Here is a 20,350-nt window from a genome sequence, read left to right on the forward strand (position 1 = left end):
GCCAGCGAGGATCTGGGCCGGTTCTGTGCTGACGGTGAAGTCGATAGTGCTCTACTGAGTGAGGGTCCAGCAGTGCAACATCTATCAGGCAAATATGCAGTGAGTGATGTGTCCTGTTTCACAGGCCACTGCCATGCACTAACTAGCTGCCCTTGCTTCTGCCAAACAGCCGACAGCATCCAAGAACCAGGGCCTCCAATCAAGCCCGAAAAAATTCCTAAAGAGGAATCTGGAGGAACCCTCCCTGAAGTCCCGTCACAGCGCTCACCCACACCCTCCTCCAGCTCAGCGACACACACCTCGGTGGGACCTAGCTTTAGAATAGCCCCGGATCACAATCTGGTGAGCACATTGCATTATCCGATCCACAGCAAGTGGAGGAAGGGATTTCCCAGGTCCCTGGCACTCAGAGGAGCTGCTGGAGGCCAGAACTTTGCTGAGTCCGAGTCAGATGATAAGTCTCTGGACTCAGTCAGGTCACAGTTGCTGGAGCTGCAAAGGCAAGCTCGGGAGCATCAGGAAGGGATGTCCACTGCACTCCTCAGATTGCAAGGCACGATAGAGGAGCCCATTTGCCTTCAGTCTGGGGTGATAGCGCCAGCATGCCAACGCACCGAGGTCAACACTGGTAGGATGGTGGCCGCCATGGAGACCTTGGTCCAGGACTTCGCTCCTGCACTGCTGCACGGGCTCAACTCCATCGCTAATGCCAAATTTTGGCCCCCAACAGCGTGTACGCAAGAGGGGTGCCGGGCAGTTTGATCTGACTCCAGCTACCCCTGCTGCTCAAGAGGCCAGCCTGGGGCCCCGGGCACCCAAGGGGAGGAGGATCAGCAGGTGCACACTCCCGGCCCATCCATCCAGGTGACTCCAAGATTGTCCAGCACATCCGATTCCCCTCTTCCTGTGACCTCCACAGCTCCAGCTCCACAGGCCAAGGATGGTGTCACTGCCACACAGCAAGACCCCGAAAGCAGGTCGGGCCCTTCAAGCCTCGGCCCTCCAGATGACGCCCACCAAGGTCAGCACAGACAGGGCGTCGTAGTCAGCAGGCTGCCTCCACCTTCGCTGTGGATGTCCAGGGAGGACCAAGATGTAGCAGACAGGGTTAGGAATGTTAAGGAAAATTTGTTGCACAGCCTGGTCACGGGTGTTAATCATTTGTACATATTGTTCACTATTGTCAATAAACTCCCCAGAATGTCTCCCTGCCTATGGCTCCTTGTTCTGATGAGCAGTGTTCTTGTCACTCTGATGTGAAACCTTTCTGCTCAAGATAAAGGCAGGTGTCTCAGTCCAGGGCTTCTTCCCTGTGTCTGTGCAGCCTTCAGGCCACAGTGATGGTCCAGCCTCACACTCCCTGGAAACATTACTGATGCCTGCACCTCAGCGGTGTTTGTCATTGCTGCCAGAATGTAGTGGGCAGGTGCCACAGAGATCTCTCAATCTCTTGGTTTGCTCTCAGCATCTTTAAAGGGGCTGGCCCCCATCTGTTCATCATCTGTGACCACTGATGCTGTGCTCCTGAAGAGCTCAGGTGCTGAAGCCGTACAAAGGATCAGATGGTTCTAAAGTTTCATGGCTGCGTCTCAATGCTATGACCCTGATCAGAGAGAGCAAGTGAGCTGCCCTCGGCCAGACGGAAGTCAGACATTCTCAGAGGCTATGTGAAGATCTATGGAGTGTCCTCACTGCATATCGTCATCATCCTCCTGCAAACGAGTCACTATTAGGACCTTCACTGCATCTCCATGACAAGAGCATTCTCACAGAGGGAATTCACATTGCCATCATCTGACTGGAGTCAAAGGTTCACAAATGTAATGTGAGTATCTATGGAGTCACCTCACTATATTTCGTCATCATCCTCCACAAATCTAGTAGCTATGAGGGCCTACCAAGCGTGTCTGGCCAGTGTGACAGCCTCATCCCCATCATTGTTACCTCCAAGGACTTCCTCACCCTCCTCACTGTCAGTGTCCTCCACATCAGAGGAGATGTGCAGCTATTCCATCTCCTCCTCAGTCGGCTCGTCTCCCCGTTGGAGTGCCAGATTGTAAAGGTCACAGCAGACGACGATGATCTGTGACACCCCTTGTGGACTGTATTGCAGGGCTCCCCTAGACCGGTCCAGGCACCGGAACCTGACTTCCAGCAACCCAATGGTCTGCTCCACCAAGTTGCAAGCTGCAACATGAGCCTCATTATACCGTCGCTCTGCTGCAGCCTGAGTCCACCACACAGGTGTCATCAGCCATGGCCTCTGCAGTAGCACTTGTCCCTGAGGAGCCAACACTGCAGCTTATGTGGACCCTGAAAGATCTCAGGGATCTGTGACCGACTGAGGATGTAGGCATCATGCACATTCCCTGGAAACTGTCCGCACATCTGCAGGATGCATTTCTGGTGATCGCACACCAGCTGCACGTTCAGCGAATGGAACCCCTTGCGGTTGATGTAGTTCACCATGTGTTACGACGGAGATCTGAGCGCCACCCTGGACCTGTGGGAAACCCAAGCTCTGGGCGAATCCAATTGCTCTTGCATCCTGGCTGTCCTGGTCCTGGGCAAAATGCACAAAATTGTGTTTCCTGGCAACGATAGTATCCGTGACCTCATGGATGCATTTGTGGGTGGAGGCTTGTGAGATCCCACAGAGGCCACCTATGGAGCCCTGAAAGGAGCCAGTGGCGTAGAAACTGAGCGCCATGGCCACTGGCAGTGAATGCCCTCCATGCTCCCGTGGCACCAAATCCTGCAGTAGCTGGCAGATGTGACCTTCCAGTTCCCTAGACATGCATAGTCTTCTGCTACACTGGTTCTCGGTCATCTGTAGGAACAAAAGGCGGCATCTATAGACCCTGGGTGTCGCTAGGCACTGACCAGCGATGGCTCCATGTGCTTCCTGGGCGGCATGTGCGGGGGCCCCAGCCACCCCTTCTTCCTGAGGTTGCTGCTCCTGCCTCTGCGCAGCCAGGAGCCTCAATCGCTCTCTCCTCCATCGTCTTTGCACTCTGTTGGCCATCAGGCATCCAGCTAGTTCACCAGGTTCCATGATCTTGATGTACTCCTCCTGCAGGATGAAAGGGAGAGAGACACATGGTTAGCATGGATGTACTCAGAACCTGTCCTGGTTAACTGTGACGGCCCCATAACGCTTCCCAGAGGGTGCTGGCCCCTGCTTGGATGGCCAGAGATCAGTTTGCTGCAAGGCTGCGCTGTTAGCTTGAACCATGGGGGAGACTGGTCCAAACCGGGATGCTGACATTGAAAGGGGCTGTAAGCGCCTGCAGCAGTGACTGCTCCATGGCCAACGTTAGCGAGGAGATTGTTCAATGTGTGCAGTCCAACCGTTCTGCAGTCCACTAAAATGCTCCTGAATTTGCAGTCTGTGCTTGAGTGCCCAGGGGGTGGGGGCAGGAGGGGATGGTGGGGTGAAAAGCTTTGGAACACTTGGTGGCACTTTGATGCCTCTACATTGCTTGAATGGGCAGATAAGCTAGAAGTCCGAGTCTAATTATGTCAATCTGGCTGAGCCTGAACTATATGAGGTACAGAGGAATGATTACTTTATATAGGTTTCCCAAATGTGTGGTCACTTCCCTCACCCCCCCACTACCCCACACACCGAAAGCTTGTGCACTATATTCAATTGCAGGGCTGCCCTTAATCCCCCCGCCAACAGTCAACTCAATGGCAGGGCTGCCCTTGCGCACCCCCCCCCAACACCCCACCACCAGTTGCCTCAACGGCAACATACGAACATAAGAATTGGGAACAGGAGTAGGCCATTCAGCCTCTTGAGCCTGCCCCCCATTCAATAAAATCATGCCTGATCTGGTCTGCAGGATTGATTGGGACATGAATATTGAAGGGTACATGATATTTAGCAATGGGACAAAGCTTGGAAAATGTGGAGGGGTATATCTTAATTAATGATGATATTAGCAAAATAGAGAGGGAGATCTAAGTTCAGGAGACCAAGATGTAGCAGCGGTTTGGGTAGAGATGATAAATGATGATGGCAAGAAGTGACTTGTGGGGACGGTCAGTCGATTAGACAGAATATCTTAAAAATCAAAGCATGTCAAAAAGATTAATAAAAATGGAAGAATTGGAGAACGAGAGAAAGCTAGCTGGAAATATGAAAACAGATTGTAAGGGTTTTTGTAGATATTTCAAAAAAAGAGTTAACAAAGTGAGTGTTGGTCCTATAGAAAATAAGCCTGGGGTATTAATAATAGAAAATAAAGAGATGGCAGATGAAATGAACAGGTATCGTGCATTGTTCTTCATTATAGAGGATACGTGAGATCGCAGAAATAGCTGTAAATGAGGAAATGGAAGGGAAGGAGGAACTCAGGAAAATTATAATCACCAGAGAATTGATACTGAGCAAATGGTTGGAGCTGAGGGCTTACAAGTCTCCGTCTCCTGATGGACTTCATCCTAGCATCTTAAAAGAAGTAACCTGGAAGAAAGTTGAGCGTTACTTACAATTTTCCAACATTCCCTAGATTCAAGCAAGGTTCCATTAGATTAGAAAATAGCAAATGTAACTCTTTTATTCTTAAAAGGGAGGGAGAGAGAAAGCAGGAAACTAAGCCAGATGGCTTAACATTTGTCATTGGGAAAATGTTAGAAGCTGTTATTAAGGACCTTATGGAAGGGCACTTTGAAATATTCAGGGTAATCAGGTTGAGTCAACATGGTCTGTGAAAGGGAAATCATGTTTAACCAATGTATTGGAGTTCTTTGAAGAAGTAACATTTGCTGTGAATAAAGAGGAACCAGTGGATGTACTCTACTTAGATTTCTAGAAAGCATTTGATAATATTAGTATTGTTAGAAGATTGGCTAGCAACAGAAAACAGAGAGTAGGCATGAATGGGTCTTTTTCTGGTCGGCAAGATGTAATGAGTGGTGTGCCACATGGATCAGTTCTGGGTCCTCAACTTATTACAATTACTCCATGGCATTCTCCAAGGCAATGCCTCTGCCAATCAGAATCCGCTTGCCAACCAATCAGCACTCTCTTTTCATACAGTATCAATATGTTGTTTTACCTGACATTGTATTTTCTTGCCAATTTTCCTGATGAGTACAAGACAAAAAGCTTTGATAAAAAATGTATCTTTTTCAGCAGTATTCAGAGTTATGAAACATAACGCGTAGATGGAGTTAAGAAGGAGATCAGCCATAATCCAATTTAATGGGGGAACAGGCTCGAGTGGCTGTGTGATCTATTCCTGTTCCTATGTCCCCAGCAATGTAGTTACTTAGAAGGAAGCGTATAAGTTAATTAATTAAAACAGTCATAAGCTATAGAAAATATTTAATGCAAAAATCATCAGGAAAACCATCTGGAAAATTAATGGCCAGCATTAGAGAAGCACCAGATGCCAAAATTTGGCTTACTGTGAACTGTCTTCTAGTAGCTAGTCCACATTACATGATCAACAACCTATGAGGATGTATGTATGAAAGACTTAGCTGCTACTTGTCACAATCAGCAAAGAAGACAAACAAATCATCCTGAAGCATTTCTTTATTAATTCATGTGATTAGATAATGAACAGCATTTTAAAATCAGATAGTACAAGTATGTTGTTCTTGTCCAAGAAACATGACCCTTTACTTAACCATGAAGAGCCCGAGTGTTTTTGTTTTGAAAAATATATGTTATTCATACAATATCTGAACAAACATTACAAAACATTTCTAAATCACCATCCCAAAAGGTGCAATCAGATTCAACTTTTACACATGGATCACGAGGTGCTTCAATACAATCAATGAATATTACAGTCATTTCAATATGGTCATGACAGACAGTCAGACGGTGCAATGGGATTGGAGTTATCGACTTACATCATGTTGCACTCTGAGGTGCTTCAATACAATTATAATACAATTAGTATTCAATGCATACATTCATTGTGAGCCATGCAGCCCGAGGGGTCTATACAATTCCCAGCCCCTCGGTGCGCTATGGCAGAATGTTCTTAGACAACGACCATTCCCCATTGCGCCTTTGCGGCGGCTAACCCAAGCTTTAGTGCGTCCCTCAGCACGTAGTCCTGACCTTGGAATGTGCCAGTCTGCAACACTCGGTCGGGACAACTCTTTGCACTGGAAGACCAACAAGTTTCAGGCAGACCAAAGAGCGTCTTTCACCGAGTTGATGGTCCTCCAGCTACAGTTGATGTTTGTCTCGGTGTGTGTCCCTGGGAACAGCCCGTAGAGCACAGAGTCCTGTGTCACAGCACTGCTCAGGATGAACCTCGACAGAAACCACTGCATCTCTCTCCAGACCTTCTTTGCAAAGGGACAATCCACAAGGAGGTGAACAACGGTCTCTTCCCCACCACAGCCACCTCGAGGACAATGTGCAGAGGGGGTGAGTCTCCTGGTGTGTAGGAAGGATCTGACGGGGAGGGCCTTTCTCACCACCAGCCAAGCTACATCTTGGTGCTTGTTGGAAAGTTCTGGTAATGAGGCATTCTGCCAAATGACTTTGACAGTCTGCTCGGGGAACCATCCCACAGAATCCACCCTCTCCTTTTCCCGCAGGGCCTCTAGGACGTTAAGTGCCTAATGGACTAGTGGTCAAAGGTGTTTCTCTGCATAAATATTTCCACGAGAGACAGGTGATCCAACTACTTGGAGCATTCCGCGGCAGCGTGGCCAGACCCATCCTTCGCAACACCGGGGACAGGTAGAACTTCAGCATGTAGTGACACTTGGTGTTTGGGTACCGATGGGTCTACGCACAGATGTGACGAGCCCGAGTGTTTCTAGATCTGACCAATACTGAGAAACCAATGCTAAGTGTGGAACTTAGAACAACACATTATAATTATTGTTATAATTAACATTTTCTGTCCTCGCAGACTTTAACAGAATTGTTGATGGATCTGTTTTACCCAACATCCATTTACATTTTGAGGCGCATTCATACATAATTTTGTGGCACTACATGGAGTTCACAGCAGTGTAATTGAGGCCAGCTCTTTATCCCTGCCATACATTCAAACCTATCGAAGCTCACTCAAAAGAACCTTACCTACAGTTTGCAAGGTCATGACCAACACAAAGGGGGTGTGTGCTCGAGGCATCAAACATGCTGACAAACACAGAGAGAGAGCTATGCTGGAAACCTTTGGCTAAGACAGAGTGGTTGGGATGGTTGGAGCGAAATGGGCTTCTCTGCCAATGAATCCCAGAAGTCTTGCATTCTTATTTTATGTTCTCAACCACATGTCAAGTAAATGGGATGATTAGTTTTGAAAAATTCTTGTAAAATATGTTGATCTTTCCATTAAATTCGATGTAAGTACAGCATTTCCCACTCCTTTTTTGCTCACAAGGACTACGGTTGACGGACATACGACTCCAGTGATACCTCATCAAATGCCTAATTTATGACATCCAGAAAGGAATGCAATAGATACTGAATTAGAAGTGTCTATTGTTAAAGTGAAAAAATTTAAAGCCCCTTTGCCAGCAAAACACTTACTGAATTTTTTGCTTTTTCTTCCAGGCAATATGACAAAGTTTCTTTAATAGTAGAACTGTCAGTATTGTAAACATGAGTAACACAGATAACAGGAAGAAAATCACATCGACACAATAGTAAGCATACCAGGGGAGTCGGTAAAATTCTGAGCGCAAATGTGCTGCACCTTTGTGTCGCGCAACATACTCAATCCAGAAAATGGCTCTCTCCATTGGAGACTCTGGTTGGTCCCTGTGGAGAGCAGAGAGTTTCTGCATATTATCCCGATAAGAAGTGTTGTTTATGACCTCGTTAAGTGCCTGCAGTAGATCTGTTGACTCCATGGTTGAGACGTATATCACCTTTGCAGCACCTCGGATTTCAAGTTTGAATAGATTGTCAAACTGGTCAAAAAGAAGAGGCATTCCAACTACTGGCACCCCATGGTAGATGGCTTCAAAAACCCCATTGGTGCCACCATGGGCAACGAAAGCTCGTGTCTTGGGGTGCCCTAGAAGGTCATTCTGAGGGATCCATTTTGTCAGTAGTGTATTATTTCCTATGTTGGGAGGGATCTTTCCTTCATATCTCCAAATAACTTTCTGAGGTACTTGAGCAAAGGCCTCTGCGATTTTCATTGTAATGTGCATTGGCAAAGAGCTGACAAGGGTCCCCAAAGACATCACAATAATCCCATGTTCCCCTGAGGATTGGATCAACTCTTCAAACTCTGCTTCTAGAGGTTTGGACGGTTTACACTGGAATCCACCAATGTAAACAATGTTTGGCATGGTGGGTCTCGGAAATTCAAATATAAAATCTGTTCTCAGCAGCCACACATCTGCTCTTAGGTGAATTGTCTCGATGTCTGTGTCTGGGCCCAGATATCGATGGCAGAGTTCATTGTAAATGGGCAGAATGAAAAATTTTGAAATGTACATTTGAAAAACATTTAGGATGACATTTTGTGTCCTTTGGAGAAAACTCATTTTATCTGTCAAATGTGAGCTGGGGATTGGGATATAGGAAGAAGGTGAAGGGGCAAGGAGAAAATGAGGGTCCCCAGTGATGAGCCACCGAATATTAAACACCGAGGGGAGTTTTAAATAATGAGCAAGCATTGCACCTGTTGGAAAACCAGGATCAGTAAGTACTAAGTCAAAGTGTGCATTTTCAAGTTGTTTTAACAATTTTTTGTTTTCATAAAGTACAATATTAAAGTTTCGAACCCAAGTATGACAAGTTTGAATAAAATGCATCATTTCAGAATGGAACTTAACCCATGGAAACCAACCATCCTGAAAGGCTTCTAGTGCCTTTTGTACCAAAATTTCCATAACATCTCTATCTGCATTGTTCCCAACAGATCCTGGCATTTCAACCACAATGGATTGATATAGATCAGGCTGCTCTTTGATGTACCAAGAATTTGAGAAATAAAGGACTGTGATGCTGTGCCCATGAAGTTTCAGTTCTTCTATTAGAATTCTCATATTGACCCAGTGGCTTCCACCAACAGGAACAACCAATATATTAGCACCCTGTATAATTGGACAAGACAGGGTGATGATGATGCCAAGAGTGTATGCAACCTGGAACCTGCTTTTCCATGCAAGACTTTCCATATCGAGAGGAAATGACATCCAGATCCTGCTGGAGAGTTGAAGAGAAATATTGGTAATATGACATAAATTTGAAAGCATATCTTAAAAAAATGAGCAGGCTTAAGTCAAATAGCCTCATGACTATGCTCTGTCTTTCAATAAGGTGATGGTTGAGTTACATCAACTATACTTTCGCTTAATTCCCTTAGTGCCCAAAAATTTATTATGTAATTCCTGAATGTATTCAATGTCTGAGCATCCAGAACCCTGCGGGAGAGAGAATGTCAAAGGTTCATAACTCTCGGTGAAGAATTTTCTCCTTCTTCTGACACTGTGGCACTCTAGTGAGAAACAGCCTTTCAGTATCTTCGCTGACAAACCCTCTTTTCAATAAGATTACCTTTCAATATTCTAAACTCCAGGGTATATAGGCCTATATTCTGCTCAATTGTTACACACAGGACAACCCTTTTAACCCAGGAATCAACTTTGTGAGCCCTTCTTCCACCTGTTCTAAGGCAAATCACCATAACTTATGTAGGCAACCATAATTGTACACTGTTCTCAAGGAATGGTCTCTCCAAAGTCCTATATAATTGCAGCAAGACTGCCTTACCCTTGTCCTGCAACCCCCTTGACAAACCGTTTGCCTTCCTAATTACTGGGTGTGCCTGCATGTCTACATTGTTGTGATTTGTTTTCACAGACACTGAAATCCCTATGAATTGCAACATTGACTAGTCTCCCATCTTTGGAAAATATTCTGCTTTTCCATGTCTACCAAGGTGGATAATTTCACACGTCCATGAGTATTTCCAATACAATTATGTTTTTACAGGGCATTACTTTAATGAAATTAGACCTCTGGGCTGAGTTCTCAAATGAAATATAATTTTGGATGCCATAGAAGCAGATGGTGTTGGATTTGCAGTTGATGAGCAGGGAGCAGCCAGTTCTGACACAGGTTCAGGGAACAGCAAGTGTCACAAGTTCATCAAGAAACACTATTTCCAGCACAGTACCTCAGAGAGCAGCAAATTCCAGATTGATGACAGAGATAATGATTGCACAGTGTTCAGTACGATTCATAACTCCTCAGACACTGAAGGAGTCTGTGCCAGCATGCAGTAAGGCCTGAACAACATTCAGGTTTGGGCTTACAAGTGGCAAATAATATTCACACTGCACAAGTGCCAAGCATTATTCACCTCCAATAAGGGAGAGTCTAACCATCTCCCCTTAATGTCCAATAGCATTACCATCACTGATTCCCACACCATCAACATCCTGGTGGTTACCATTGAGCATAAACTTAACCAGACCAGCCATTTTAATACTATAAGAGCAAGCCAGCAGCTATGAATTCTGCCTGTGTGTAACTCACCTCCTGACACCCCAAAGCCTGTCCATCATCTACAAGACACAAGCCTTGAGTGTGATGGAATACAACCCCACTTGCCTGGATGAATACAGCTCCAACAACACTCAAGAACCTCAACACCATCTAGGACAAGGTAGCCTGTTGATTGGCATCTTACCACCAAAGGTGCACAGTGACAGCAGACCAAGTATAAAATGTACTTCAGCAACTCGCTAAGCTTCCTTCAGCAGTACCTTCTATATCTGCAGCCTTTATCACCTAGAAGGACAGGACAGCAGACGCATGAAACACCACCACCTGCAAGTTCTCTTTGAAGCCACACACCATCCTGACTTGGAACTATATCGGCGTTCCTTCATCATCGCTGGGTCAAAATCTTGGAACTCCCTTCTAACAGCAATGTAGATGTATGTACACCACAAGGCCTGTAGCTTTTCAAGGTAGCAATTCAGCACCACATTCTCATATGCAATTAGGGATGGGCAACAAATATTGGTCTTTACAGTGACACTCGTATCCGATGAACAAACAAAGAAAAGCAAATTTAAGTTGCACCACAGTGTCCTTGGGATTGCCACCTTACGTTGGCCGGTCATGGATGTAAAGTTTGTGTTCACTGGGTAAGAATGGAAATCAGCGGAGCCACTGAAATGGCACTATACACAGGTATGGTAGCCTAGATTCCAGCTGACCAGTTCTGTTGAGCAGTCACCGCTCTGAATTATTAACTTTATTTTTCACTCTCCTCACATGCTGCCTGTCCTGCTGTGTAGTACCAGTAATTTTTCCTTACATTTTAGACTTTAGCATTTGTTTAGGAGGAAGTTTCCTCTCTACTCCTGCCAGCTACAGTTTTATGCCACTGGTCTTGGTAGCAGATTAGGGTCACACTAGGGCACCGGTGGAGATCATTAAAGCAGTTGTGGGTGCGGTGACATGGGTGTCTGATTGCATTTTCATCCACTCCTTAATGGAGCATCTGGTGCACTCATCCTGCCAGGCAAATCTGCCAGGATGCCAGTGAGGCCTGCCATGGTAAGTTTTAGAAAGAACCTTCTTTAGTGATACCATAGCAGCAGGGGTGTCCCTGGAAGGAAGTCTGGGTACCACAACAAATGTCTCTGCTGCCTGGGTTCCTCCCCAGAGCCTGCACATTTATTCCGTTAGCTCCTGCCATCTGCTGGAAATGGTGAAACGCCAGAGCAGCTGCATCCTGGCAGTTAAAATCTACTAGGCCTCTGACTTCCACTCCCACAGCAGATTGTTATCAATGCCCAGCCACTGGCTTCCGGCCAGGGGTTAAAAATTAGCTCTCTTGTTTTTCATTGCTCCACCAATTTTCTTAGTAATTCAGATATTCTGTTTGTTGTTTCTGTTGATTTCCATTTTCCCCAAATACTACTTTTGACCAGTTATAGGAACAGGAGGAGACTATTTAGCCCCTTGAGCCAGTAGTAACGTTCAATGATACCATGAATGACCTGGGACTTATCTCCATGTAATCACCTTTACCCCTTATCCCTAAATGCCTTTGATTGACAAAAGACTATCAATCTCAACGTTAACAGGAACCATTGAACCCCGCATCAAATACCATTGAGTGGAACAGATTTCCAAACTTCTTTCAACCTTTATGTACAGAGGTGTTTTTGAACATCATTCCTCAAAGGCCTGACTCTAACATTTGGGATATCTGGGAAGAATGTCGTGTGGTCAGCATCGCAGTGAAGCAGTCTGGGAAGAGTGCCCTGCAGTCAGCATCACTGTGAAGCAGTCTGGGAAGAGTGTCCTGCAGTCAGCATCACAGTCTGCACTGGAGTGCTGCTTTGGGAGTTCGTTGAGGAGGGAACAAGGTGATCCTTTGAATACCGTGAGTACGGTCAGTTAAGTATTTACTACTTTTATGCTTATAGTTTTTAAGGTCTTATTTTGTGATTCATCATTTGTAAGGGCTATATTCTGTTACAACGAGGAGCAGGGAAGAAGGGCCCTAGAGTAATTGATATTATTTTATATTAAGTATCTTCCAAAAGATTTAATTTAATTTAAAGGGGTAAGTCATGGCAGGAGAGCTCAAAGCCATGGTGTGCTCCTCCTGCTCTATGTGGGAAGCTGGGAACATCTCCAGTGCCCGGAGCCAGCATGTGTGCAGGAAGTATCTCCAGCTGCAGCTCCTGGAAGCCTGGGTTCTGGAGCTGGAGCGGCAGCTGGGTACACTGTGGAGCATCCGCGAGGCGGAGAGTATCGTGGATAGCACATATAGAGAGGTGGTCACACCATAGGCTAAGAGTCCACAGGCAGGAAGGGAATGGATGACCACCAGGCAGAGCAAGAGGACTAAGCAGGCAGTGCAGGAATCTCCTGTGGCTATTCCCCTGCAAAACAGATATACCACTTTGGATACTGTTGAGGGGAATGGCCTCTCAGGGGAAAGCAGCAACAGCCAAATTCGTTGCACCAAATTCTGCTGCACAGGGGAGGAGTAAAACGTGTGGGAATGCAATAGTTATAGGGGATTCAATTGTAAGGGAAATAGATAGGCGTTTCTGTGGCTACAAATGAGACTCCAGGATGGTATGTTGCCTCCCTGGTGCTAGGGTCCAGGATGTCTCAGAGCGGCTACAGGACATTCTGAAGGGGGAGGGTGAACAGCCAGTGGTTGTGGTACACATTGGTACAAACGACATAGGTAAAAAAAGGGATGAGGTCCTATAAGCAGAATATAAGGAGTTAGGAAGTAACTTGAAATGTAGAACCTCAAAGGTAGTGATCTCAGGATTACTACCAGTGCCACGTGCTAGTCAGAGTAGAAATAGCAGGATATATTGGATGAATACATGGTTGAAGAGATGGTGTGAGGGGGAGGGTTTCAGATTCCTGGGACATTGGGACCGGTCCTAGGGGAGGTGGGACCAGTACAAACTGGACGGGTTACACCTGGGCAGGACCGGGACTGATGTCCTAGGGGGAATATTTGCTAGAGTGGTTGGGGAGGGTTTAAACTAAAATGGCAGGGGGATGGGAACCTATGCAAGGAGTCAGAGGAGGGGGAATCAAGGATAAGAGCAAAAGACAGAAAAGGGAATAAGAAAAGTTATAGGCAGAGAAATCAAGGGCAAGAATCAAACAGGGCCTCAGTGAAAAATAATGGGAACGGGACAAGTAATGTTAAAAAAACAAGCCTTAAGGCTTAATGCCTTAACGCGAGGAGCATTCACAATAAAGTGGATGAATTAACCGCGCAAATAGATGTAAACAGATATGATATAGTCGTAATTATGGAGACATGGCTATTCACAATATATGTTAATGATTTAGATGAGGAAACTAAATGTAATATCTCTAAATTTGCAGATGACACAAAGCTAGGCGGGAGGGTGAGCTGTGAGGAGGATGCAGAGATGCTTTGGACAAGCTGAGTGAGTGGGCAAATGCATGGAGAATGCAGTATGATGTGGATAACTGTGAGGTTATTCACTTTGGTGGCAAAAACAGGAAGGCAGATTATCATCTGAATGGCTATAAATTGAGAGAGGGGAATATGCAACAAGGCCTGGGTGTCCTCGTACACCAGTCACTGAAGGTAAGCATGCAGGTGCAGCAGGCAGTAAAGGAGGCAAATGGTATGTTGGCCTTCATAGCGAGAGGATTCGAGTACAGGAACAGGGATGTCTTGCTGCAATTATACAGGGCCTTGGTGAGACCACACCTGGAATATTGTGTGCAGTTTTGGTCTCCTTATTTGAGGAAGGATGTTCTTGCTAGAGAGGGAGTGCAGCGAAGGTTTACCAGACTGATTGCTGGGATGGCGGGAATGACATATGAAGAGAGATTGAGTCGATTAGGATTATATTTGTTGGAGTTCAGAAGAATGAGGGGGCATCTCATAGAAACCTATAAAATTCAGACAGGACTAGACAGGGTAGATGCAGGAAGGATGTTCCCGATGGTGGGAGAGTCCAGAACCAGAGGTCACAGTCTGAGGATACGGGGTAGACCATTTAGGACTGAGATGAGGAGAAATTTCTTCACCCAGAGAGTGGTGAGCCTGTGGAATTCGCTACTGCAGAAAGTAGTTGAGGCCAAAATATATTATGTTTTCAAGAAGGGGTTAGATATAGATCTTGGGGCCAAAGGGATCAAAGGATATGGGGAGAAAGCAGGAGCAGGCTATTGAGTTGGTTGATCAGCCATGATCATGATGAATGGCGGAGCAGGCTCGAAGGGCCTAATGGCCTACTCCTGTTCCTAATTGCTATGTTTCTATGTTTACCTCCTAATCCTTGACTCACCAACCAATTGAAATAATTTCTCTCTACCTATCTTACATGTTTGCATTAATGTTTTGAAAACTTTGTTCAAATTACCCTCTACCCATCAGGGACTACAATTCTAGTTTGTGTAATCTCTCCTCATACTATAAAGTCCAAGGCCAGGATTTTGCCCTTGTCGAGCGGGCTTGGCGGGGGCAAGTGGCAGTGGTCGGGAAGCTGACCGCCACCCTCAATCGCAGCCCAACCGCAATTTCACGCCGGTGGCCAGTTAAGGCCCACCCAGCATGAAACGTGCGCTGCAGCGTTCAGTGCTGCCTGTTGAGGGGTGGGAAGGGGGAATGAGGGCGAGCGTGCAATGAAAGTTCCCTGAGGCACAGTGCTGCCTGAGGGAGATGAAAATTTTGAAAAATAAAAAAGAATTTTAAAATGTTAAATACATGTTGCCTCATGTGAATCTGTCACATGAGCAGGGACAAGTTAGAAATTAGTTTGAAAATTATTTTTTTTTTATGACAGGCCGAAACCTCATTCTGTGGATGAGGTTTCACAAAAAGATCCAAAGACCGCTTGGCTTTTTCACCTGCCCGCCAACCGTAAGGTTGGACGGGCAGCGAAAAATTTAATTCAATTAGATTTTTAATGGCCTTAATAGGCCTTTTAATTATCTGTGGGCGCACTGCTGACCCTGCTACTCGCCTGCCAGTTGAAATGTCGCGTGAGGCACGATGACGTCGGGATGCTCACCTGACATCATCGCGAGTCATTTTACGCTCGTTCGAATCAGGCGCATGCCCGCCCAACAAGCAGAAAATTCTGCCCCAAGTCTCAGTCTGGGAAACCTACACTGCACTGCTTCCAACACCAGGATATCCTCCCTAATGCCCAGAACTGAACACAGAACTCCAGGTGTGGTCCAACTAGAGTTTTAAAGCTTTGACTTTGTAGCTGTTGTAGCATTAATTCTGCTCCCTTATATTCCAGTTATATCAAAACAAAGGTCAAAAATCCAAAAGCCTTTTTGATTATTTTCTGTACTTGTCAATGACATTTTAATAGATTGTGCACATGAACCCCTCGTCTTCTTGAACCTCCCATGTTTCATGCTTTTCACCATTGAGAAGTACACTGTTCTATCCTTTTAAAGTCCAAAGTGGATAGCCTCACACTTGACAACATTGAATATATATTTGTCAGTTTTTCCTATTCACTTAATATATTAATATTTCTTCATAATTCTCTGATCCACTATCATTGTGTCATTGGCAAACTTGGATAGGTGACTCTCTATCTAAGAGAGTAAGTTTAATCAGAAATCCAATGAGCATTTGAGACCCCAGCACAGATCCCTGTGACATGCATCTCATCACATCCAGCCAATTAGGGTTCATTATAACTACTCTCTGTCTTCTGTTCCTCAGCCAATTTCAGAACCGAGCCAATAATTTCCCTTCAATTCCATGCGTTCCAACTTTAGCCTTTTTAATGGCATTCTCGAAGTCAGTATCAGTAATAACATTCCCCCATCACTACTTTAGTCAGCTTTTCAAAATAAACGATCAGAAATATATACACAACAAAAAACGACTGCGGATGCTGGAAATTCAAAACAAAAACAGAATTACCTGGAAAAACCCAGCAGGTCCGGCAGCATCGGCGGTGAAGGAAAGAGTCGACACCTCGAGTCCCCACGACCCCTCAGCAGAACTGGTCGTGGGGACTCGAGGCGTCGACTCTTTCCTTCTCTGCCGGACCTGCTGGGTTTTTCCAGGTAATTCTGTTTTTGATCAGAAATATATACCAGCTCATTCAAATCAGGTAAAAATTTTCAAGCTGTACTCATTTCCCGACAACAGAATGTTGGCTAACAGGTCTATAATTCTCTGGTTTCCCAGTCCAACCTTTCTTAACTATGGAGTACATAAGCAGATTTTCCAATTTAAGGGAGTGGTTCCTCAGTCAAGGTAACCTTGGAAGGTCATATTTTGGAAGTCTACAATGCTGTTGCACAGAAACTAAATGCACAGCTGCAATTCTGACCTCAGGCTGACTATTCACAACTGACTGAAAATTTAACTTTATCTTGTAATTTATGAAACTGTTTCATCAAGAAATAATAACCTTTCATTAATAACGAAAAGCAAATTGAGTGCTATACTGTACCTTCTATTCCTGGTAGCAGAGATTCCAACTAAACTACATTCACTTTTCAGCATCTAGTCAGCTCAAAGTACAAATTAATTTCTGGTTGTGTAATATTAATCCGCGTGTGATCCACTGTTTACATTTACTGAAGATTATATAGCCATGGCAACAGGAAGATTAGTACAGTTCAAGATCATCACTTTTTACATTTACTGCTACATAATTACAGTTGGGTTTTTCCATTTAGATAAGTGACATATATACAGAGTCATTAGTCCTTTTATAATTAACTCATGGATTCTGAATTCCTGCATGGTTCCCGTACATATAAGTATATAATAAATATCAGTACATTTGTACATAGAAAAACTTGTTTTTGCAAAGGAGATGCAGAGAAAAAGTAGAGTGAAAGTTACAATGAACATCACAACAGGTTAACTTTAAGGATAAAGCTGGGATGTGGCTTACATTTACCATAGTGTTGTATTGTAATGAGGGTGATATTTTACAGTTAGAGTTAATTAAGGTCAGGGGTTGGAACAATAAGAGACTGTGGTCTGTTGGAATAAGGTTTTAGCTACCTCTGTTTTGTTTTATTCATTTACGGGATGTGGGCATTGCTGGCTAAGCCAGCATTTATTGCCAATTGCTAATTGCCCTTGAGAAAGTGGTGGTGAGCTGCCTTCTTGAACCGGTTACCCTTGACCATAAACTTAACTGGATTAGCCATATTAGTACTATAGCTACAAAAACAGATCAGAGGCTAGGAATCCTGTATCGCGTAACTCACCTCCTAACTCCCCAAAGCCTGTACACCGTCTACAAGACACAAGCCAGGAGTGTGATGGAATACTCTTCACTTGCCTGGGCAAGTGCAACTCCAACAACACTCAAGCTTGATACCATCCTGGAAAAAGCAGCCCACTTGATTGGCACCCCTTCATTCCCTCCACTACCGATGAACTGTGGCAGCAGTGTGTACCATCTACAAGATGCACTGTGGAAACTCACCAACGCTTCTTAAGCAGCATCTTGCAAACCCATGACTGCTACCATTTAGAAGGACAAGGGCAGCAGATACATGGGAACACCACCACCTGGAAGTTCCCCTCTGAGCCACTCACCATTCTGACTTGGAATTATATTGCCGTTCCTTCACTGTTGCTGGGTCAAAATCCTGAAACTCCTTCCCTAACAGCACTGTGGGTGTACCTACACCACACAGGACTGCAGCAGTTCAGGATGTTGATTGTGGGGGATTCAGCAATGGTAATGCCATTGAATATCAAGAGGCGATGGCTAGATTCTCTCTTGTTAGAGATGGCCATTATCTGGCACTTGTGTGGCACATATGTTACTTGCCACTTGTCAGCCCAAGCCTGGATATTGTCCAGGTCTTGCTGCATTTGGACACGGACTGCTTCAGTATCTGAGGAGTTGCAAATGGTGCAGAATATTATGCAATCATCAGCGAACATTCCCACTTCTGACCTTATGATGGAAGGAAGGTCACTGATGAAGCAGCTGAAGATGGTCGGGCCTAGGACACTATCCTAAGGAATCTCTGCAGTGATGACTGGGATGATTGACCTCCAACAACCACAACCATCTCCCTTTATGCTAGATATGACTCCAACCAGCGGAGAGTTTTCCCACTGAATCCCATTAACTCCAGTTTTGCTAGGGCTCCTTGATGCCACACTCAGTCAAATGCTGCCTTGATGTCAGGGGCAGTCACTCTCACCTCCCCTCTGGAATTCAGCTCTTATATCCATGTTTGAACCAAGGCTGTAATGAGGTCAGAAGCTGAGTGACCCTGGCAGAACCCAAATTGAAAGTCAATGAGCAGGTTATTGCTAAGCAAGTGCCGGGTTCATGTCCCACTCCCGGAAACCAAGAACTGTGATTGTACTCAAAAGAGTTGCAATCTGTGACTGTTGATAACTCAAAAGAGTTTGATTGCACTGTTGATGACCCTTTCGATCACTTTACAGGTGATGATCAACAGTAGACTGTTGGGGCAGTAATTGGCTGGGTTGGAATTGTCCTGCTTTTTGTGTACAAGACATACCTGGGCAATTTTCCACATAGCTGGATCGATGCCAGTGTTGTTGCTGTACTGGAACAACTCAGCTGGTGGGACACGGCATGTTCTGGAGCACAAGTCTTCAGTGCTATTGTGGAATATTGTCATATTCAGCTGTTTCTTGATGTCACGTAGAGGGAATCGAATTGGCTGAAGACTGGATCTGTGATGCTGGGGACCTCTGGAGGAGGACCAGATGGATCATCCACTTGGAGGGTGGAGTTCCAGAGAGGTGAGTATAAAAACCTTACCTCGGGTCTTAATAAAAAAAAATTAAAAGTGGCGTCATGCTAAATCTGGGACCTGATTGGCTGGTAGAGAATCTACACTGAATTTGAAACTAAAACATTGTTAAGCTAATTAAACCTAATAAATTAATCACTTAATGAATAAGTAGAGGGTATCTAGACCAGAATCAGGGGATTACTGTTCTTAGAATTTAGCATTTATAGTAGAAATCTTGCCCTAGGGAACATATAGTTAATAAGGAGTCAATAAGCAGTTATTAGATTTAAGTTAATTTATTAAATAGTTCTAGAAATGGCAGTTGCTGGGGTGAAGTGCTTCACCTGTGGGATGTGGGAAATCTGTGACGCTTCAAGTGTCCCGGACAACTACATCTGCAGGAAGTGCACCCAATTGCAGGTCCTCACAGACTCGCATGGATCGGTTGGAGCAGCAGTTGGATGCACTTAGGAGCATTCAGGTGGCGGAAAGCGTCATTGACAGGAGTTTTGGAGATGTGGTCACACCAAAGGTACAGACAGATAGATGGGTGACGGCTAGAAGGAGCAGGCTGTCTGTGCAGAAACCCCCTGTGGCTGTCCCCCTCTCTAACAGGTATACCGTTTTGGATACTGTTGGGGGGGATGGCCTATCAGGGGAAAACAACAGCAGTAGCCAGAACTGTGGCACCACGGCTGTCTCTGTTGTTCAGCAGGGGGAGGTCAAAGCACAGAAGAGCAATTGTCATAGGGGACTCTATAGTCAGGGGCTCCGATAGGCGCTTCTGTGGTCATGAAAGAGACACCAGGATGGTATGTTGCCTCCCTGGTGCCAGGGTCCAGGATGTCTCTGATCGGGCACGGGACATTCTGAAAGGGGAGGGAGAACAGCCAGAGGTCGTGGTACACGTTGGTACTAACGACATAGGCAGGAAGAGTGACGAGGTCCTGCAGCGGGAGTTCAGGGAGTTAGGCAGAAAGTTAAAAAACAGGACCTTTAGGGTTGTAATCTCAGGATTACTCCCTGTGCCATGTGCCAGTGAGGCTAGAAATAGGAAGATAGTGCAGCTGAACACATGGCTGAAGAGATGGTGTAGGAGGGAGGGTTTCCAATATCTGGATCAGTGGGATCTCTTCCAGG

At 45.3% G+C, this 20,350-nt stretch overlaps 1 protein-coding gene across 3 annotated transcripts; it reads right to left on the bottom strand.

Moving 5' to 3' along the window:
- Positions 1 to 5,537: 5,537 nt before the first annotated feature.
- Positions 5,538 to 17,017, bottom strand: LOC144668226 (UDP-glucuronosyltransferase 2A2-like). 3 transcript variants are annotated; one of them, XM_078529994.1, is made up of 2 exons: positions 16,918 to 17,017; positions 5,538 to 9,148 (listed from the first exon to the last, which is right to left on the bottom strand). In XM_078529994.1, exons 1-2 carry the CDS (start codon positions 16,968 to 16,970, stop codon positions 7,516 to 7,518), a joined length of 1,686 nt encoding a protein of 561 aa, XP_078386120.1. In that variant the 5' UTR covers positions 16,971 to 17,017; the 3' UTR covers positions 5,538 to 7,515. The 3 variants fall into 3 exon arrangements, with proteins under 3 accessions (XP_078386120.1, XP_078386119.1, XP_078386121.1); XM_078529993.1 differs by having other exon boundaries at positions 5,538 to 9,151; positions 16,918 to 17,012; XM_078529995.1 differs by having other exon boundaries at positions 5,538 to 8,624; positions 16,918 to 16,992.
- Between the last annotated feature and the right edge of the window lie 3,333 nt (positions 17,018 to 20,350).

The sequence above is a fragment of the Cetorhinus maximus genome, chromosome 26 (genome assembly GCF_964194155.1).
Source record: "Cetorhinus maximus chromosome 26, sCetMax3.hap1.1, whole genome shotgun sequence".
NCBI lineage: Eukaryota > Metazoa > Chordata > Chondrichthyes > Lamniformes > Cetorhinidae > Cetorhinus > Cetorhinus maximus.

Coding starts and splice junctions, on each gene's coding strand:
- LOC144668226 (XM_078529993.1), bottom strand. CDS start 16,970: ATGCTGAAAAGTGAATGTAGTTTAGTTGGAATCTCTGCTACCAGGAAT. Junction 9,152..16,917: donor TCTGCTACCAGGAATAGAAG/GTACAGTATAGC, acceptor TCAACTCTCCAG/CAGGATCTGGATGTCATTTC.